The 21,210-nt window shown below is 45.6% G+C and overlaps 2 protein-coding genes across 3 annotated transcripts; one reads left to right on the forward strand and one right to left on the reverse strand.

Moving 5' to 3' along the window:
- The first annotated feature begins 3,175 nt into the window (after positions 1 to 3,175).
- LOC118381612 (putative fibroblast growth factor 1) lies at positions 3,176 to 6,430 on the forward strand. 2 transcript variants are annotated; one of them, XM_035768540.2, is made up of 3 exons: positions 3,176 to 3,990; positions 4,880 to 4,983; positions 5,537 to 6,430. In XM_035768540.2, exons 1-3 carry the CDS (start codon positions 3,606 to 3,608, stop codon positions 5,735 to 5,737), a joined length of 690 nt encoding a protein of 229 aa, XP_035624433.2. In that variant the 5' UTR covers positions 3,176 to 3,605; the 3' UTR covers positions 5,738 to 6,430. The 2 variants fall into 2 exon arrangements, with proteins under 2 accessions (XP_035624433.2, XP_035624427.2); XM_035768534.2 differs by having other exon boundaries at positions 3,502 to 4,017.
- Positions 6,431 to 6,559: 129 nt separating this feature from the next.
- On the reverse strand, positions 6,560 to 21,204 carry LOC118381600 (NEDD4 family-interacting protein 1-like). The gene is made up of 8 exons (XM_035768527.2): positions 21,021 to 21,204; positions 16,853 to 16,958; positions 16,463 to 16,602; positions 16,212 to 16,281; positions 8,614 to 8,738; positions 8,382 to 8,448; positions 8,163 to 8,271; positions 6,560 to 7,898 (listed from the first exon to the last, which is right to left on the reverse strand). Exons 1-7 carry the CDS (start codon positions 21,054 to 21,056, stop codon positions 8,165 to 8,167), a joined length of 651 nt encoding a protein of 216 aa, XP_035624420.1. The 5' UTR covers positions 21,057 to 21,204; the 3' UTR covers positions 6,560 to 7,898; positions 8,163 to 8,164.
- Positions 21,205 to 21,210: the final 6 nt, after the last annotated feature.

Genomic DNA, 21,210 nt, shown 5'->3' on the forward strand with positions numbered 1-21,210 from the left:
TTAACCTTTATTTAACTAGGCAAGTCAGTTAAGAGCTAATTCTTATTTACAATGACGGCCTACACCGGCCAAACCCGGGCGACGCTGGGCCAATTGCGCGCCGCCCTATGGGACTCCCAATCACGGCTGGTTGTGATACAGCCTGGATTTGAACCAGGGTCTGTAGTGACGCCTTAGACCGCTGCACCACTCGGGAGCCCAAGGACTAGATCAAATGATTTCCTTGGCTAGCTGCCAGGAGACCTATTCTAGTTTATGAAATGGACTTTGAATGTCTTGGCACTGAAAGAAGATCCTACACCAACCTACACTTTCATGTCAGTCTAATATTGCTAGTGCTAGTCTCTTGGTCTCAGCATTTCAACACAGATTTTCTATGACCACACTTGATGCACCAAAGCCAGTGATAATGTTGGGAGAAAATAGCTTGTTGTTCCTTATTGAGGCCCCATAGGCTGATCCCAGATGTGTTTGTACTGTTTGGCCAACTCCTATGGTTGTGTGCATACCAAACAGATCTTGGACCAGGCTACAGGGCTGTAGCCCCTACCCCAGATTCCAGATCTTGGACCAGGCTACAAGGCTGTAGCCCCTACACCAGATTCTAGATCTTGGACCAGGCTACAAGGCTGTAGCCCCTATACCAGATTCCAGATCTTGGACCAAGCTACAAGGCTGTAGCCCCTACACCAGATTCCAGATCTTGGACCAAGCTACAAGGCTGTAGCCTCTACACCAGATTCCAGATCTTGGACCAGGCTACAAGGCTGTAGCCTCTACACCAGATTCTAGATCTTGGACCAGGCTACAAGGCTGTAGCCTCTACACCAGATTCCAGATCTTGGACCAGGCTACAAGGCTGTAGCCTCTACACCAGATTCCAGATCTTGGACCAGGCTACAAGGCTGTAGCCCCTACACCAGATTCCAGATCTTGGACCAGGCTACAAGGCTGTAGCCCCTACACCAGATTCCTGACGGTCTCTATAGTGAGACTGTTGTAGAGGGTTTTCTGGATGGACAGTTGACTGACCCTGATGTCACGCAAACTCTCAAGTCATATCCTGGTTGTCAGGGTAGATTGGCTCCCACCTCAGGAATGTCATAACGTGGCCTTTTTGGGTGCATATTGTGATCCTCACTCTCCCACGTCAGGTTTTACAATGGTCATTGTAAAACCTGACGTGGGAGAGTGAGGTCATAAAATTCCTGGTAGAAACTCTCAGTATGGAGGGAGAGAGCCTTTGGGAAACAAAACTCCTAATCCCCAAAATGGAAGAATTAAACAGTATTTCTATTTTTGAGAATGTGGGAATGGTCTGTGGACACTTAAAGGTCAGTCATGTCGAGTGTGTTTCATTTAGTGATCTCATGAAGGACAGGACACACACATCACTGTGTCTTTGGTTGTGTACACTTCTCAATTATTGGGTTTTCATCTGAATGTGGTATAAAATATCTAATTGATACTTGTTTAGATATAAAGTTTTAACTAGTCATTGGCCATGCCCCCTGTGATCTCTAGTGGACAAACCAGAGACTCTCTGTCAACTGACTATCCAGCAGATGGACTGGCCATCACAGAGAGGGACGACAACGGCAGAGACTCGTAAATATGTAAAACCGCAATTTATTTTCAAATGAGCGGATTTTCGTATTCAAAATATTAGCAATTTCTATTTATGTAGTGAATCCACTCTTGAATTTCCCGTTCTTGAACTGCCTCACCCCTTTCCTTTGTCTACCAAGCTGTCATATTGGTTTTGTATGCTAGCAACTTTTTCTTTGTATCATGTAGTAACCAACGTATGACCTAGTGTGTGTTTATTTCATTCTGTGATTGATTAAGTTAGTCAGTGAATAAATAATTAAGCCAATTTGTATATCGCTGATTCATGATTCTATGTTAGGGTTCCTGCAGATATCCAAGGGTTTGCGACGTTCAGTAATGAGACATATGAGGTAAAATTAATTAATAAGTGGCTGCTTTGATGAGATATGAAAATATCAGGAAATTGACACTCTGAACAACATGTTCCCGTGGTGCCCAGACTTCCTAATTAATTAAAGTTACATGATTAGTTTAATCGCGTAATTAAATTACACAGAGAATTGATTTGATAATATACAGTCTTCACATTTAATGATAGTCAACGACACGACAGGAATGTGTATCCTACTTACTTACTGGTTTCCAAATTACTTTTTCTTACCAATGTTGTCCTAAATGTACTTTGTAAGGGTGTATAGTCTTTGTTGTATTACTTTGTTTAAGGGTTCTGTTCAATTAAGTATTATTTATTATTGTGAAAGATGAGGCCCCCAAGGATTCCTGTGAACTGGATTGGATCATTTTACCTTGTAGCCATGGTTTCTCTTGTTAGAATAGGTTTGAATGAAACATTCATTTATTTGCTCAGATTAGTCTCATTGTGATTCAAATCTCTTTGGATAAAGAGGCGAGAGCCTGTATTCTCTAACAGCAGGAATGGTAATCTCGGATCAGTTTAGCCTTTTCAAATATATTTTTTTTAGTCACATGCTCCGAATACAACAGGTGTAGACCTTACAGTGAAATGCTTACTTACGAACCCCTAACCAACAGTGCAGTTTCAAAAAATATGGATAAAAATAAGAGATAAAAGTAACAAGTAATTAAAGAGCAGCAGTAAAAATATAACAATATATACAGGGGAGTGCCGGTACAGAGTCAATGTGCGGGGGCACCGGTTAGTTGTGGTAGTATGTCAATGTAGGTAGAGTTAAAGTGACTACACATAGATGACAACAGAGAGTGGCGGTGGTGTGGAGGGGGGGCAATGTAAATAGTCTGGGTAGCCATTTGATTAGATGTTCAGGAATCTTATGGCTTGGGGGTAGAAGCTGTTTAGAAGCCTCTTGGACCTAGACTTGTCACTCCGGTACCGCTTACAGTGTGGTAGAAGAGAGCACAGTCTATGACTAGGGTGGCTGGAGTTTATGACAATTTTTCGGGCCTTCCCCAGCACCGCCTGGTATAGAGGTCTTGGATAGCAGGAAGCTTAGCCCCAGTGATGTACTGGGCCGTACACACTACCCTCTGTAGTGCCTTGCAGTCGGAGGCCGAGCAGTTGCCATACCAGGCAGTGATGCAACCAGTCAGGATGCTCTCGATGGTGCAGCTGTAGAACCTTTTGAGGATCTGAGGACCAATGCCAAATCTTTTCAGTCTCCTGAGGGGGAATAGGTTTTGTCGTGCTCGCTTTACGACTGTCATGTTGTGCTTGGGCCATGTTCGTTTGTTGATGATGTGGACACCAAGGAAGCTCTCAACCTGCTCCACTGCAGCCCCGTCGAATAGTGGCGTGCTCGGTCCTCTTCTTCCTGCAGTCCACAATCATCTCCTTTGTCTTGAGAGATCATAATGAATAACATAATAGGGACAGGAGGGACCTGATCCTAGATCAGCACTCTTACTCTGATGCTTCATGAATAGTTTACAGGCCCTGGTTCAAGATAACAGGAACTGCCAGCAGGTGTATGTGTAACAGGTGTCACTGTTGTATCCTAATAGTGTGTTTCTCATTTTAATCCTCCACATCCTGGGTGCGAAAAAATGTAGGCTACATGTACGCGCCCTCTTTGGTGGTCAGTGCTCAGCTCCCCCGCGACCAAAACGCGCGTGACCACAGATCATTGTTGTTTCTACGGGTGACTATAAAGTCCAAAAATGTTCCCGTTTGCCATCAAACGGCGATTTTACTAACGGGTTGTTTTCGTTATTGCCGCAGAGCGCGCATCAAGTGGTTATTGTCAGGTGGTCTGATCCACCGTTGCTATTTTAATGGAGAGCTTTTTTCAAAAATGACGGATGCAGAAATAACGTTTTTACCGGTGGGGCAGGATAATGAGAGATTCGGAAGTAACCTGCTCGACAATAAAAAGCTGACCCGCCTATACTGCATGAATGGCGGACATCATCTGCAGATTCTCCCGGATGGAACCGTGGAAGGCAAGAGGGACGAGAATGACATTCACAGTAAAAACAGAAATACTATAATATTTCAGTGGATTTTGTTTATCAAATGAACAAAAATACTACTATATGTAAATAATACAAACATCTTATTAATTCGGCTATTATTTAGTTTATTGAATTGTTCATCCAATCAAGAAGTTTGTATTTATCTGCATAATTAACTTTATATTCAACTGTAATACATTTGTGTTGATGCATGCTGTAATCGTTTGCAAAAGTTCACAATCGACCTAAAATAATGGACATTTCCAGGCTGTTAAACTTCAGTAAAGATAATCATCAGTCTCCCACACTAAGAATTTTCCATAATAATTGTATGGCTCAATATCAAGGACAGTGTGGGTGTGAATGACTGAAAGCCGATCTCTATCGTGATCGGAATGTGTGGAATATATTTAGACTGTAACAACACAGCTGTTTATGCGCTGTCTGAAAATATGCTGACAGAGAACACTTCAGAAATACTCTTGCAGATTTGCAGACAATGTTATAAGTAATACGTTACAGTTAGTAAACGCTCCCAGTTGCATAACATCTAGCATTCATACTGAGGCTATTGAGATGAACGTTTTCTCAAAGCAAAGTCTCTGAATGTTGCACAATGACATGATAACAAATCTCGACGATAACAAAGGTAGCTAACCCGTGTTTGAAATAGTAACCAAATTCCAGCATGTTTGTCTATGTCATTTAATTTCGGTTTGTCCTTCTAGTTTGTGTCTATTTGTTATCGTGTGGAATTTTATTTTTAAGCGTGGTTGGAATGCTTGTCTTGAACTTATTTTGTTAGTTTGTCCTCCTGTGTGTGGGGGGCTCTGTCATTGTCAATCTGACGTTGCCTTGTACCCGTTCCTTGCCTTAGCGGTCCTGCGGGTGAAATCTGTGGACCGTGGTGTGGTTGTCATCCAGGGGACAGAGGCAGGACGCTACTTGGCCATGAGCAGTGAAGGAAAGCTCTACAGTTCAGTGAGTATTAAACTGTCTGTATGACCCTGTTGTCATGATGACCTCTTCACCCTCCCTAACTAACCTAGCCATACGTCACAGAAACAGTGCTGTTTTAACATTGGTGTCAACACATTCATTTAGGATCGTGACAGGAAACATTTACAATTATTATCCTTCAAATAATTATTCATTCAAACTGTTTAGGACTACCTATAGCCTTTTAAAATGTAACCTTTATTTAACTAGGCAAGTCAGTTAAGAACAAATTCTTATTTACAATGACTGCCTACCCCGGCCAAACCCGGATGATTGCTGGGCCAGTTGTGCTCCGCCGAATGGGAATCACAGCCAGATGTGATATAGCCTGGATTCAAACCAGGGACTGTAGTGACACCTCTTGCACTGAGATGCAGTACCTTAGACCACTGCACCACTCAGGAGCCCACCCCCAGAACCTTACCAATCTGTTTTTGGATTACCTATAGCCTTTGACCACCCACAGGTAATCTAATCAACGATCAGCATATGTTTGTGATGACTGACTATCTGGCTTTCTGTCTCTCCCATATAGTCCATAGTAACTGATCAGTGTTATTTCCTGGAGAAGATTGAGGTGAACCACTACAACACCTACCAGGCCCAGAAGTACCAAGACGGGAGTTGGTACGTGGGACTGAAGAAGAACGGGAAACCCAAACTAGGCTCCAGAACCCACATAGGGCAGAAGGCCATCTTCTTCTTGCCACGGCGGTTGGAGGGCACAGGGGAGTGAAGGGTGTAAGGCCAGGGGTGGATCTGAAATGGCCAAATGTAGTACACTGTATTGGGAATAGGGTGCCATTTCAGACACATCCATTCCAAGGTGCTCAGTGGGAAATTGCAGGCAAACAGACATGCTAATCAAACAGTATTTTACATGTTAACTAAGTACTGAAGCTTGTGTTGCAGGTTATAACAGCAGCAGCACTTTCGCCGACCTGTTATAGATGCTGTCACCTGTATAAACTATTATAAGCTATGTGATGGACATCTGACTGGTAGAATCATGCTAAAACTCAACCAAATTAAGCATTCCACTCCACACTATAACTGCAATCTACTTTATGCTGCTAACTAGACATCTAGAATGTATATCTTTGTTGATGACTGTTGTCCACTGTGGTCCTCTGTAGCTCAGTTGGTAGAGCAGGGTGTTTGCAACGCCAGGATAGTGGGTTCGATTCCTGGGACCAGCCGTACTTTAAAATGTATGCACACATTACTGTCATTCTTTTTTAGATAAGTGTCTGCCAGATGGCATATATTTAAATGTAATATTGAATCATGACAACACCAATGATATGTAGCCTATATATGGAAATATGAGTAGTGTCTCTCACCAGGCAATTGTTATAGAAAGCTGATGGAAAATATATCAAATACTGTACATTGAAAACCATATATTTTTAAACCTATGGGACCTGTTGCAGTTGGTGTCGTCCTTGTCTTTCAACCACAAGGTGTCAGTGCTGCACAACAGCACTGACACCTTGAGCACAATAAGCCTTAAATCTCTGGCAAAGCCTGCACACAAAACCTGGAACAGAGATCAATCTTGCTTTTGAAAGTGACATTTATTAGACATGAAGCTTTTTTACAGTTTAAAACAATATCTCATAATAGAATCCCAAGGATGCAGCTGTACTATTTCACACAGAGGATCAGAGAGATGTGTGTCTAAGGACTGGGTTTGGATTGTAGCTGTGCTGTACCAGTCCACATTAAGGGCTAAGCAAGAAATCTAAACAACTGGTTAAAAACAGACTGGCTGGCATACAGGGGGATGCAACAGAGCATGTTTGAGATCATTTACAGTTAACAATATGCCAACAATTTCCTAAAGAGAAAGATCGACGAGTACAATTGCTCGTCTTCTTCCTAAATCAAATTAGTACGGTCATAGACCAGTCATAAGTTGCCATATCACCCCTATGAAAGCTCTATACTCACTGAATAACTACAGGTACTACCATTTGGTCGTGTATTGTTGAACTCCCTGGCGTTTTATTAGTTTTGTTTCTAAAAAAGTGCACCTGCTTACATTCTCTGACAGCATCATAGTTTTTCCATATGTAATGGTTATTTTTCTCCTCTCTACACAAAACTGTATGACTTGTACAACAAAAAAACACTCTGGACAAAAATCTTTACCTCAAGATGTGCACATAGGATACCTTGTGTTTGAGGTAGGTGTGCATATAAAAAGGTAGGATTATGTCTTATAGGAATAATTCATGACAATTTTTTAGCAAAGAACTCTGCCCTCTACTGGCCAGAAATAAGGTCAACGCTTCATAGATGAAGCCAACAGGCATAGCGCATTATTACTTGTGATAAGCATGTATAAAACGCCAATGTTTTTATTACAAACTCAGAAATTGTAAAACCATACGTGAATATTCCCCCCATCTCATGATTACTATGAGCTGGTCACTACTATGAACATAAAGGTGGTACAAGTGCTTATGACAAGTGCTTATAATGCATTACACCAGTGGGCTTTGAATAAAGCATTAGTGAAATAAGACTGATCCCTTGAGGTGCAGATGCATGCTAGTACACTACCATCAAATGATATAAGGCATTACACATACATTACAGACTGAAAAATGTAAAATAGCACTAAACATTTGCCACTAATGAGTACATACTATCATTATCCATTAATTACATTTTTCAAAATAAAATAAAACAATTGGTGTATTTAATTCCTGAATGTTACAAGAGTTGTAGTCATCAAGATTGTGGGTTTTTTTTCCTCCATCCTGCCATGTCGTGATGCTTATCTGAGTAGTTTGGTTTTAGACTTTTGCTGTTTTGTCGGTATGATGCTTTTCAAAACAACCAAGATTCTCTATCCAGATTCAGGAACGTTTTGTTTATTCAAAAACCGGCTGTGAAAAGTAAACAGCAGATAAGTTAATGGTGGAGATCAGCATCTCTGTAGAGAAAGGCTGGTTTACTATGGACCGTGTTTGTTTATGGTATATTTACAGGTAACCAGACTACATTGGAAGGAAACTAGTGAGTGGAGAAAATCTATATGATTTGATAGATTACTAATACTTGTATTTCTTAATAGAGGACCAGGCTTATGATTTGATAAGGTCGTATTCTGCTGTAACACAGGAAAGTTGTGTGAATTAGGGCCCCTTCACCTTCAGTAGATGAACAGGACTCTCGTTCGGGGCAGTGTGGCGTAAGTAGGGTCGGCCATTTTGCGAACCCGGGAGTAGTTGACGAACCCTCTGACGAACAGCATGAAGCCTGGAGAGTCACAAAAAGACAACAGCATCCGTTCCGTGATCATCTTTCACACATTTCATACACATGAATTCATTCTTCCAAATAAGAGCTCAGACTTAAGCTTCACCTACCCAAAGCCAGGAACACCCACCACAACCAGTACTGACCATCAAAGTAGCCGGGGAAATAGGTGGAAAACTGGAAACGTTCAAAAGACAGTAAAACAACATTAGGAGGACCAGTCGTACACACAGTAGCATTCCAAAGCATTTAGGGCTGGGCTGGAACAAAAGCCTGAACTCCCCGTAGTACTGCAGGACCAGTGTTGTAAAGAACAAACGAGGCGATGTGTGTTGATCTTACCCGGACTATGAGAACCCATTTGATGAGAGACAGGCCAAACCCAGAGATGGCGCCGTAGCGGCCGGCTGCAGAAGTGGTCAGACAGAAGGACAGGAAGAAACCGATCCAGTTGAACAGGAATGCCACTGGAGAGAAGAGAGGACAATTAACATTTAACATTTACATTTAAGTCATTTAGCAGACGCTCTTATCCAGAGCGACTTACAAATTGGTGCATTCACCTTATGACATCCAGTGGAACAGCCACTTGCATCTAAATCTTTTTGGGAGAAGGGGGGTGAGAAGGATTACTTACCCTTACTTAACCAATCAATCAATTAATCAAAGGTCACCAATAAGAAGAGGCTCATCAGTTAACATGCTTGTCGTTCACCACACATAGACCATGATGCTTTGTGAAAGATTATACAACAGCTTTTCTAATTGCACAAAATTCCACCTTATGAACCGGTTGGACAAGTCCCTGGCTTGGCTCAGGACGGTCCCTGGCATGGCTCAGGACGGTCCCTGGCATGGATCAGGACGGTCCCTGGCATGGATCAGGACGGTCCCTGGCATGGCTCAGGACGGGTCCCTGGCATGGCTCAGGACGGGTCCCTGGCATGGCTCAGGACGGGTCCCTGGCATGGCTCAGGACGGGTCCCTGGCATGGCTCAGGACGGGTCCCTGGCATGGCTCAGGACGGGTCCCTGGCATGGCTCAGGACGGGTCCCTGGCATGGCTCAGGACGGGTCCCTGGCATGGCTCAGGACGGGTCCCTGGCATGGCTCAGGACGGGTCCCTGGCATGGCTCAGGACGGGTCCCTGGCATGGCTCAGGACGGGTCCCTGGCATGGCTCAGGACGGGTCCCTGGCATGGCTCAGGACAGGTCCCTGGCATGGCTCAGGACGGTCCCTGGCATGGCTCAGGACGGTCCCTGGCTTGGCTCAGGACGGTCCCTGGCTTGGTTTATGACGGTCCCTGGCTTGGCTTATGACGGTCCCTGGCTTGGTTTATGACGGTCCCTGGCTTGGTTTATGACAGTCCCTGGCTTGGTTTATGACAGTCCCTGGCTTGGTTTATGACAGTCCCTGGCTTGGCTTATGACAGTTCCTGGCTTGGCTTATGACAGTTCCTGGCTTGGCTTATGACAGTCCCTGGCTTGATTTATGACAGTCCCTGGCTTGCCTTATGACAGTCCCTGGCTTGCCTTATGACAGTCCCTGGCTTGGCTTATGACAGTCCCTGGCTTGGCTTATGACAGTCCCTGGCTTGGTTTATGACAGTCCCTGGCATGGTTTATGACAGTCCCTGGCATGGTTTATGACAGTCCCTGGCATGGTTTATGACAGTCCCTGGCATGGTTTATGACAGTCCCTGGCATGGTTTATGACAGTCCCTGGCATGGTTTATGACAGTCCCTGGCATGGTTTATGACAGTCCCTGGCATGGTTTATGACAGTCCCTGGCTCGGTTTATGACAGTCCCTGGCTCGGTTTATGACAGTCCCTGGCTCGGTTTATGACAGTCCCTGGCTCGGTTTATGACAGTCCCTGGCTCGGTTTATGACAGTCCCTGGCTGGTTTATGACAGTCCCTGGCATGGCTTATGACAGTCCCTGGCATGGTTTATGACAGTCCCTGGCATGGTTTATGACAGTCCCTGGCATGGTTTATGACAGTCCCTGGCATGGTTTTTGACAGTCCCTGGCATGGTTTATGACAGTCCCTGGCATGGTTTATGACAGTCCCTGGCATGGTTTATGACAGTCCCTGGCATGGTTTATGACAGTCCCTGGCATGGTTTATGACAGTCCCTGGCATGGTTTATGACAGTCCCCGGCTTGGCTTATGACAGTACCCGGCTTGGCTTATGACAGTCCCCGGCTTGGCTTATGACAGTCCCCGGCTTGGTTTATGACAGTCCCCGGCTTGGTTTATGACAGTCCCTGGCTTGGTTTAGGACGGTCCCTGGCTTGGCTTAGGACGGTCCCTGGCATGGCTTATGACAGTCCCTGGCATGGCTTATGACAGTCCCTGGCATGGCTTATGACAGTCCCTGGCTTGGCTTATGACAGTCCCTGGCTTGGCTTATGACAGTCCCTGGCTTGGCTTATGACAGTCCCTGGCTTGGCTTATGACAGTCCCTGGCTTGGTTTATGACAGTCCCTGGCTTGGTTTATGACAGTCCCTGGCTTGGTTTATGACAGTCCCTGGCTTGGTTTATGACAGTCCCTGGCTTGGTTTATGACAGTCCCTGGCATGGTTTATGACAGTCCCTGGCATGGTTTATGACAGTCCCTGGCATGGTTTATGACAGTCCCTGGCTTGGTTTATGACAGTCCCTGGCTTGGTTTATGACAGTCCCTGGCTTGGTTTATGACAGTCCCTGGCTTGGTTTATGACAGTCCCTGGCTTGGCTTATGACAGTCCCTGGCTTGGTTTATGACAGTCCCTGGCTTGGTTTATGACAGTCCCTGGCATGGTTTATGACAGTCCCTGGCTTGGTTTATGACAGTCCCTGGCATGGTTTATGACAGTCCCTGGCATGGTTTATGACAGTCCCTGGCATGGTTTATGACAGTCCCTGGCATGGTTTATGACAGTCCCTGGCATGGTTTATGACAGTCCCTGGCTTGGTTTATGACAGTCCCTGGCTTGGTTTATGACAGTCCCTGGCTTGGTTTATGACAGACCCTGGCTTGGCTTATGACAGTCCCTGGCTTGGTTTATGACAGTCCCTGGCTTGGCTTATGACAGTCCCTGGCATGGTTTATGACAGTCCCTGGCATGGTTTATGACAGTCCCTGGCATGGTTTATGACAGTCCCTGGCATGGTTTATGACAGTCCCTGGCATGGTTTATGACAGTCCCTGGCATGGTTTATGACAGTCCCTGGCATGGTTTATGACAGTCCCTGGCTTGGTTTATGACAGTCCCTGGCATGGTTTATGACAGTCCCTGGCTTGGTTTATGACAGTCCCTGGCATGGTTTATGACAGTCCCTGGCATGGTTTATGACAGTCCCTGGCTTGGTTTATGACAGTCCCTGGCTTGGTTTATGACAGTCCCTGGCTTGGTTTATGACAGTCCCTGGCTTGGTTTATGACAGTCCCTGGCTTGGTTTATGACAGTCCCTGGCTTGGTTTATGACAGTCCCTGGCTTGGTTTATGACAGTCCCTGGCTTGGTTTATGACAGTCCCTGGCTTGGTTTATGACAGTCCCTGGCATGGTTTATGACAGTCCCTGGCATGGTTTATGACAGTCCCTGGCTTGGTTTATGACAGTCCCTGGCTTGGTTTATGACAGTCCCTGGCTTGGTTTATGACAGTCCCTGGCTTGGTTTATGACAGTCCCTGGCTTGGTTTATGACAGTCCCTGGCTTGGTTTATGACAGTCCCTGGCTTGGCTTATGACAGTCCCTGGCTTGGCTTATGACAGTCCCTGGCTTGGTTTATGACAGTCCCTGGCATGGTTTATGACAGTCCCTGGCATGGTTTATGACAGTCCCTGGCATGGTTTATGACAGTCCCTGGCATGGTTTATGACAGTCCCTGGCATGGTTTATGACAGTCCCTGGCATGGTTTATGACAGTCCCTGGCATGGTTTATGACAGTCCCTGGCTTGGCTTATGACAGTTCCTGGCTTGGCTTATGACAGTCCCTGGCTTGGTTTATGACAGTCCCTGGCATGGCTTATGACAGTCCCTGGCATGGTTTATGACAGTCCCTGGCTTGGTTTATGACAGTCCCTGGCTTGGTTTATGACAGTCCCTGGCATGGTTTATGACAGTCCCTGGCTTGGTTTATGACAGTCCCTGGCTTGGTTTATGACAGTCCCTGGCTTGGTTTATGACAGTCCCTGGCTTGGCTTATGACAGTCCCTGGCTTGGCTTATGACAGTCCCTGGCTTGGCTTATGACAGTCCCCGGCTTGGCTTATGACAGTCCCCGGCTTGGCTTATGACAGTCCCCGGCTTGGCTTATGACAGTCCCCGGCTTGGCTTATGACAGTCCCCGGCTTGGCTTATGACAGTCCCCGGCTTGGCTTATGACAGTCCCTGGCTTGGTTTATGACAGTCCCTGGCTTGGTTTATGACAGTCCCTGGCTTGGTTTATGACAGTCCCTGGCTTGGTTTATGACAGTCCCTGGCTTGGTTTATGACAGTCCCTGGCTTGGTTTATGACAGTCCCTGGCTTGGTTTATGACAGTCCCTGGCTTGGTTTATGACAGTCCCTGGCTTGGTTTATGACAGTCCCTGGCTTGGTTTATGACAGTCCCTGGCTTGGTTTATGACAGTCCCTGGCATGGTTTATGACAGTCCCTGGCATGGTTTATGACAGTCCCTGGCTTGGTTTATGACAGTCCCTGGCTTGGTTTATGACAGTCCCTGGCTTGGTTTATGACAGTCCCTGGCTTGGTTTATGACAGTCCCTGGCTTGGTTTATGACAGTCCCTGGCTTGGTTTATGACAGTCCCTGGCTTGGCTTATGACAGTCCCTGGCTTGGCTTATGACAGTCCCCGGCTTGGCTTATGACAGTCCCTGGCTTGGCTTATGACAGTCCCTGGCATGGTTTATGACAGTCCCTGGCATGGTTTATGACAGTCCCTGGCATGGTTTATGACAGTCCCTGGCATGGTTTATGACAGTCCCTGGCATGGTTTATGACAGTCCCTGGCATGGTTTATGACAGTCCCTGGCATGGTTTATGACAGTCCCTGGCATGGCTTATGACAGTCCCTGGCTTGGCTTATGACAGTCCCTGGCTTGGCTTATGACAGTCCCTGGCATGGTTTATGACAGTCCCTGGCATGGCTTATGACAGTCCCTGGCTTGGTTTATGACAGTCCCTGGCATGGTTTATGACAGTCCCTGGCTTGGTTTATGACAGTCCCTGGCTTGGTTTATGACAGTCCCTGGCTTGGTTTATGACAGTCCCTGGCTTGGTTTATGACAGTCCCTGGCTTGGCTTATGACAGTCCCTGGCATGGCTTATGACAGTCCCTGGCATGGCTTATGACAGTCCCTGGCTTGGCTTATGACAGTCCCTGGCTTGGCTTATGACAGTCCCTGGCTTGGCTTATGACAGTCCCTGGCTTGGCTTATGACAGTCCCTGGCTTGGCTTATGACAGTCCCTGGCTTGGCTTATGACAGTCCCCGGCTTGGTTTATGACAGTCCCCGGCTTGGTTTATGACAGTCCCTGGCTTGGTTTATGACAGTCCCTGGCTTGGTTTATGACAGTCCCTGGCTTGGTTTATGACAGTCCCTGGCATGGTTTATGACAGTCCCTGGCATGGTTTATGACAGTCCCTGGCATGGTTTATGACAGTCCCTGGCATGGTTTATGACAGTCCCTGGCTTGGTTTATGACAGTCCCTGGCTTGGTTTATGACAGTCCCTGGCTTGGTTTATGACAGTCCCTGGCTTGGTTTATGACAGTCCCTGGCTTGGTTTATGACAGTCCCTGGCTTGGCTTATGACAGTCCCTGGCTTGGTTTATGACAGTCCCTGGCTTGGTTTATGACAGTCCCTGGCATGGTTTATGACAGTCCCTGGCTTGGTTTATGACAGTCCCTGGCATGGTTTATGACAGTCCCTGGCATGGTTTATGACAGTCCCTGGCATGGTTTATGACAGTCCCTGGCTTGGTTTATGACAGTCCCTGGCTTGGTTTATGACAGTCCCTGGCTTGGTTTATGACAGTCCCTGGCTTGGCTTATGACAGTCCCTGGCTTGGTTTATGACAGTCCCTGGCATGGTTTATGACAGTCCCTGGCATGGTTTATGACAGTCCCTGGCATGGTTTATGACAGTCCCTGGCATGGTTTATGACAGTCCCTGGCTTGGTTTATGACAGTCCCTGGCATGGTTTATGACAGTCCCTGGCTTGGTTTATGACAGTCCCTGGCATGGTTTATGACAGTCCCTGGCATGGTTTATGACAGTCCCTGGCATGGTTTATGACAGTCCCTGGCTTGGTTTATGACAGTCCCTGGCTTGGTTTATGACAGTCCCTGGCTTGGTTTATGACAGTCCCTGGCTTGGTTTATGACAGTCCCTGGCTTGGTTTATGACAGTCCCTGGCTTGGTTTATGACAGTCCCTGGCTTGGTTTATGACAGTCCCTGGCTTGGTTTATGACAGTCCCTGGCATGGTTTATGACAGTCCCTGGCTTGGTTTATGACAGTCCCTGGCTTGGTTTATGACAGTCCCTGGCTTGGTTTATGACAGTCCCTGGCTTGGTTTATGACAGTCCCTGGCTTGGCTTATGACAGTCCCTGGCTTGGCTTATGACAGTCCCTGGCTTGGCTTATGACAGTCCCTGGCTTGGTTTATGACAGTCCCTGGCATGGTTTATGACAGTGCCTGGCATGGTTTATGACAGTCCCTGGCATGGTTTATGACAGTCCCTGGCATGGTTTATGACAGTCCCTGGCATGGTTTATGACAGTCCCTGGCATGGTTTATGACAGTCCCTGGCATGGTTTATGACAGTCCCTGGCTTGGCTTATGACAGTCCCTGGCTTGGCTTATGACAGTCCCTGGCTTGGCTTATGACAGTCCCTGGCATGGTTTATGACAGTCCCTGGCATGGTTTATGACAGTCCCTGGCTTGGCTTATGACAGTCCCTGGCTTGGTTTATGACAGTCCCTGGCTTGGTTTATGACAGTCCCTGGCTTGGTTTATGACAGTCCCTGGCTTGGCTTATGACAGTCCCTGGCTTGGCTTATGACAGTCCCTGGCTTGGCTTATGACAGTCCCTGGCTTGGCTTATGACAGTCCCTGGCTTGGTTTATGACAGTCCCTGGCATGGTTTATGACAGTCCCTGGCATGATTTATGACAGTCCCTGGCATGGTTTATGACAGTCCCTGGCTTGGTTTATGACAGTCCCTGGCTTGGTTTAGGACGGTCCCTGGCTTGGCTTAGGACGGTCCCTGGCATGGCTTATGACAGTCCCTGGCATGGCTTATGACAGTCCCTGGCATGGCTTATGACAGTCCCTGGCATGGCTTATGACAGTCCCTGGCATGGCTTATGACAGTCCCTGGCATGGTTTATGACAGTCCCTGGCATGGCTTATGACAGTCCCTGGCATGGCTTATGACAGTCCCTGGCATGGCTTATGACAGTCCCTGGCATGGCTTATGACAGTCCCTGGCATGGCTTATGACAGTCCCTGGCATGGCTTATGACAGTCCCTGGCATGGCTTATGACAGTCCCTGGCATGGCTTATGACAGTCCCCGGCTTGGCTTATGACAGTCCCCGGCTTGGCTTATGACAGTCCCCGGCTTGGCTTATGACAGTCCCCGGCTTGGCTTATGACAGTCCCCGGCTTGGCTTATGACAGTCCCCGGCTTGGCTTATGACAGTCCCCGGCTTGGCTTATGACAGTCCCTGGCTTGGCTTATGACAGTCCCTGGCTTGGCTTATGACATGGTTTATGACAGTCCCTGGCTTGGCTTATGACAGTCCCTGGCTCGGTTTATGACAGTCCCTGGCTTGGCCTATGACACTTTGTTTAGTGTACCCATGACCCCACGAGATGCAGACATACATTGTCTGTCCAGAACAACAACTACACTGTACAGGAAACAGAGAGAAGACTTACTGAAGAAGGTGAGCATAAAGATGCCATCATTCCCTATGCGCAGCTGGTCAGCATCGTCAAATTCATCCTCCTGACAGGAGAAAAAGGAAATGTATGTTTTGGTTGTCAGACACCTTCCAAAGATGATGGTCAAAATGTGTTTATTTAGGATGCAGGCTCTCACAATGATAAATACTAGTGAATCTGGAGTTATCAATGCCTGAACAATGAATGAATGAAAACTGCTGTGAAAGGAGGACAGACAGACATACCACGACTCTGCCAGGGACCAGAGGGACACCGGTCTCCGCTTTGGTCCTCTCTGCTTCATCATAGGAGGGCAGTGTGGTAGCCACGTTGTAGGACGGGGGGTTGGGGAACCTGCCTGCATCCTCCTTGTAGTCGAAGAACGCTGCAGAATACGTGACGCAGAACATTACGGTTGGCTAGTAACAAGGTGAATGTTGGGAGCTCACTAAAACACCAGGTTTACACTGTAGCCTTTTCTTTTCAGCACTAGAATAACTATATTACAATATTACATTCCTGACTTGCATCTTAATCCGTCCTCAACCCCATATGAGATGAGTATTATTGAGATGAGTATTATATATATTGCCAGTTACGGTGTGTAGTGCTATGGATGGACAGAGGCCAATTACCCGCGTTGGCAGCTGAGATGCTGCTGTAGGGGGGAGGGGCATCCAGGACAGCTGCTGGCTCCTCCTGAGGGGGTTGAGCTGCTGCTGGCTCCTCCTCATTCACCAGCTGGATGCAACACACACACACACACAGTGGGATGATGCTGATGATGCACTATTCTGGCCGTCAGACAAACGTGGGATACACATAAGGCAATTCTAGGTCTTGTGGCATATTTTGGTTAAACTATCTCCAATTCAATGGAATTGCATCCCTCTACATGCACAGTGCATTCTTCCATCACATGTACAGCTGATTCTCATGATCTTGCACACTAATGAGATGCTATTGAGCCCACACTACTACACTGTCTGAGCCAAGGACTACATGCTTTCTGGTAAGTTTTGATTACAATACTGGGTGGGCTGAATATATTTTATATGACATACATGATTTTTTGTTAAATAGTAAATAGTAGCCAACAACAAAGTGTGTTTAAATAATTTCTAACTTAGCAAAAACTAACTAGCAGAAATGGTTACCATGTGGGTTTTACATGGCTTGAGCCTGCTAACTGAGTAGTGTTAATTCACCTGTTTCCATACATGTTTCATCATTTTTTTTAAATGATCTTACAAAGGAGTTGTTTAATCTAACAGCTTAACTATTTATCTGTACATGGAGTTGTATTTTTTATTTTTTTACCATTTATTTTCTAATCTTGACAGGAAAACTTTCCGATATGTGGAGACATTTCACTGCAGCTAATATAGAAGGAAAAGCTGTATACATTTGCAAATACTGTTCCAAATCATATGTGAAGAATGCAACAAAGATGCATAATCATCTGGCCAAGTGCATAAAGTTCCCTCAGCGCTCACAACAAGCAACCTCTGACAAAAGTCCCTCTACTTCTATTCGAGGTGAAAATGATGAATCAGACACCTAATCGATAGCAACAGCTCATGGTCCTCCCGGAATCAGAAGTTATTTTTTACTCAATGTAGGAACGTAGTCAAGAGAAATGCTGATGAATGTCCTGTTCGAGCTGTGTATGCAACTGGTTCACCTCTGATGCTCACAGGCAATGTGTATTGGAAGGAATTTGAATGTTTTTCGCCCAGCATACACCCCTCCAACCAGACATGCTTTATCTACTCATTTGCTGTTTGCTGGATGCAGAGTTCAACAGAGTTCAAGTGAAGGTCAAGCAAATCATAGCGACAGCAGACTGTATTGTAATCATCTCTGAGGTGTGGTCGAATGTTTATGGGCAAGGAATAATTAACTACATCATCTCCACCCCTCAACCAGTACTCTAAAATAACACAGACAAGAGACAGACACACTGGTCTCTACATTGCAGATGAGCTGAAGGCAGCCATCAATGACCTTGGATCACAGAAGGTATTTGCACTGGTGACAGACAATGCTAAGAACATGAAGGCTGCTTGGTCTAAAGTGGAGGAGTCCTACCCTCACATCACACCCATTGGCTGTGCTGCCCATGCATTGAATCTGCTCCTCAAGGACATCATGGCACTGAAAACAATGGATACATTCTACAAGAGAGCCAAGGAAAATGGTCAGATATATGAAGGGTAATCAGCAGCAATCTACCTCACCAAGCAAAGTGAGAAGAATAAGAGCACCACATTGAAGCTTCCCAGCAACACCCGTTGGGGTGGTGTTGTCATCATGTTTGACAGTCTGCTGGAGGGGAAGGAGTCTCTCCAAGAAATGGCCATATCACAGTCTACCGATATGGACAGCCCCATCAAGAGGATCCTCCTGGATGATGTATTTTGGGAGAGAGTGGTAAGCATCCTGAAACTCCTGGAACCTATAGCAGTAGCCATTGCATGGATTGAGGGAGACAATGCCATCCTGTCTGATGTTCAGACTCTGCTTGCAGATGTAAGAGAAGAAATCCGTACTGCCCTGCCAACTTCACTGTTGCTCCAAACAGAGGAAATTGTAGTTCTGAAATACATCAAAAAGTGTGAAGACTTCTGCCTGAAGCCCATACGGAGTATATGTTGGACCCCAAGTATGCTGGCAACAGCATCCTGTCTGGTGCAGAGATCAACAAGGCCTGTGGTGTCATCACTACCGTGTCTCGCCACCTTAGCCTGGATGAGGGCAAGGTTCTTGGCAGTCTGGCGAAGTACGTTTCCAAGCAAGGGCTTTGGCATGGAGATGCAATATGGCAGTCGTGCCAACATATCTCATCAGCCACCTGGTAGAAGGGACTTTGTGGATCTGAGACTCTTTCCCCTGTTGCCTCCATCATTCTCCAGTCCTTGTTTGGGAACACACACACACACACACACCAAAGCACGCCACAGGCTGACCAATATAAGGGTTGAATTTATTTTGGCCATCCATTCAAATTTGAGGCTTTTTGAGCCTGACAAGCCATCCTCAACAAGGTCAGAAAGTGACAGTGAAGATGAGGTGGACATTGAGGAGGTCCAGGGACAAGACATGGAAGCCTGAGGGGAAGCCCACCAAAGCTTTAGTTTCTAGACTTCCGTTTTACAGATGTATGTTGAAAACATTTTTGGGAGATGCGATGGATCATTGAGGATCATTCAATATTCCCTTTCTTTTGTTGTTCAGTGAAATCACCCAGTGTAAAGAGTCAACTCATTTCATTCATGTTCAATTCGTAACTGAAATGATTTTCTTTTTCTATTGGAATAATTTAATAATTTGCAGTCTACTTATGACGAGGTAAAATGTTTAGGTTTCTGTCTCCATAAGATATGGAAAGAATATCCAATGCAAAAAAACATCTCAATTTAAATGGCATTAATATTAATTTACATATATTTCTGTTAATTCCCACAAAGTTTCTACCTCTGAATATTCCCTAAAATGTGCAACCCTAAACATGATATTTGAAGGACTACCTCATTTCTGTGCCTCACACATACAATTATCGTATTTTCAAGCATGGTGGTGGCTACATCATGTTATGGGTATGCTTGTCATCAGCAAGAAATAGGGTGTGTTTTATGATAAAAAGAAACAGAGTAGAGCTAAGCAAAATCCTAGAGGAAAACCTGTTTCAGTCTGCTTTCCAACAAACCCTTGGAGACAAATTCACTTTTCTGTAGGACAATAACCAAAAACACATGGCCAAATATACACTGGAGTTGCTTATTAACATGACAACATTGAATGTTACCAGGTTGTCTATTTGACAGTTTTGAATCTGCTAGTAAATATATGGCAAGACTTGAAAATGGCTGTCTCGCAATGATCAAGAACCAATTTGAGCTTGAAGAATTAAAAAAATAGTAAATGGTCAAATATTGTACAATCCAGATGTGGAAAGGTCTTAGAGACTCACCTAGAAAGACTCACAGCTGTACTCACTGCCAAAGGTGAATATAACATGTATTGACTCAGGGGGTTGAATAATAATCTAATTATTATTTAAAAAATTACAAATGTTGCAAGTATTTTGTGTAGATCATTGACAAGAAAATGTGGGGGGAAATTAAGGGGTGTGAATACTTTCTGAAGGCACTGGATACGTTTTTGGTTGTTGAATCAATTAGACCGTGCCCATTTCAAGCTGGTCTCGAAACAATCTTATTTAAGAATATTTAGGCGAGTTAGCTGGCTAACTAATTGATCCTGCTTTGTGGTATACCTCTGTGGCATTAGTCGCAGATTGGTTGTCGACACCTATCAACGAATCTTGGCCTGCGAGTAACGTGTTGTTGTGCAATCTTGATAGATTTTATTATCACTACTATGATTAAGGTAGCCAGCTAGGTATCTAGTTAAACTAGATACTATCTATAGTTAAACTAGATACTGGTAGGTATTTAGCTATGTTAGCGGCAACACTATTTTCCACGGATTAGCCTGTCCACGGCCTATTAGGGTGGGACATGTCAACAGTTAGGTCGTCAAAACAAATGGGCTTGTGGCCCGTCCCCCTGTAGTTAGTTAAATGAGTCATACTAACTAGCTAACTACACTTAACCACCATAAACGAGGTAGCAAGCGACCGTGTGAACCGTAACTGTCAAGTTAAAACGTTGAAGACACAAATGAGCTACAACGTTAGAAAAACTGGGCCCAAAGTCACAACGACGTTTCGTTTTCCAATGCTGGCTAGTTGAGCCGTAAGCGAATTTGATTGGTTATAATAAAAAAATAAAAACTTACCTCCTGATATCTAACTTTGCTGATTTGCTCGGCCATTCCTGGATGGACGTTGAGTGTTTGAGAATGATCACTTGTTTGGCAAACTGTGAGCTGAATCTAATATTGATACGCTAAGATTGAAAGTAGCACAGCTCCGCCATCTCCCCTTCCTTCCAGGTCTGGTGTGTTGTTCCGCCCCTTGCACTGTCAC

The sequence above is a fragment of the Oncorhynchus keta genome, chromosome 4, assembly GCF_023373465.1.
Source record: "Oncorhynchus keta strain PuntledgeMale-10-30-2019 chromosome 4, Oket_V2, whole genome shotgun sequence".
Classification (NCBI taxonomy): Eukaryota; Metazoa; Chordata; class Actinopteri; order Salmoniformes; family Salmonidae; genus Oncorhynchus; species Oncorhynchus keta.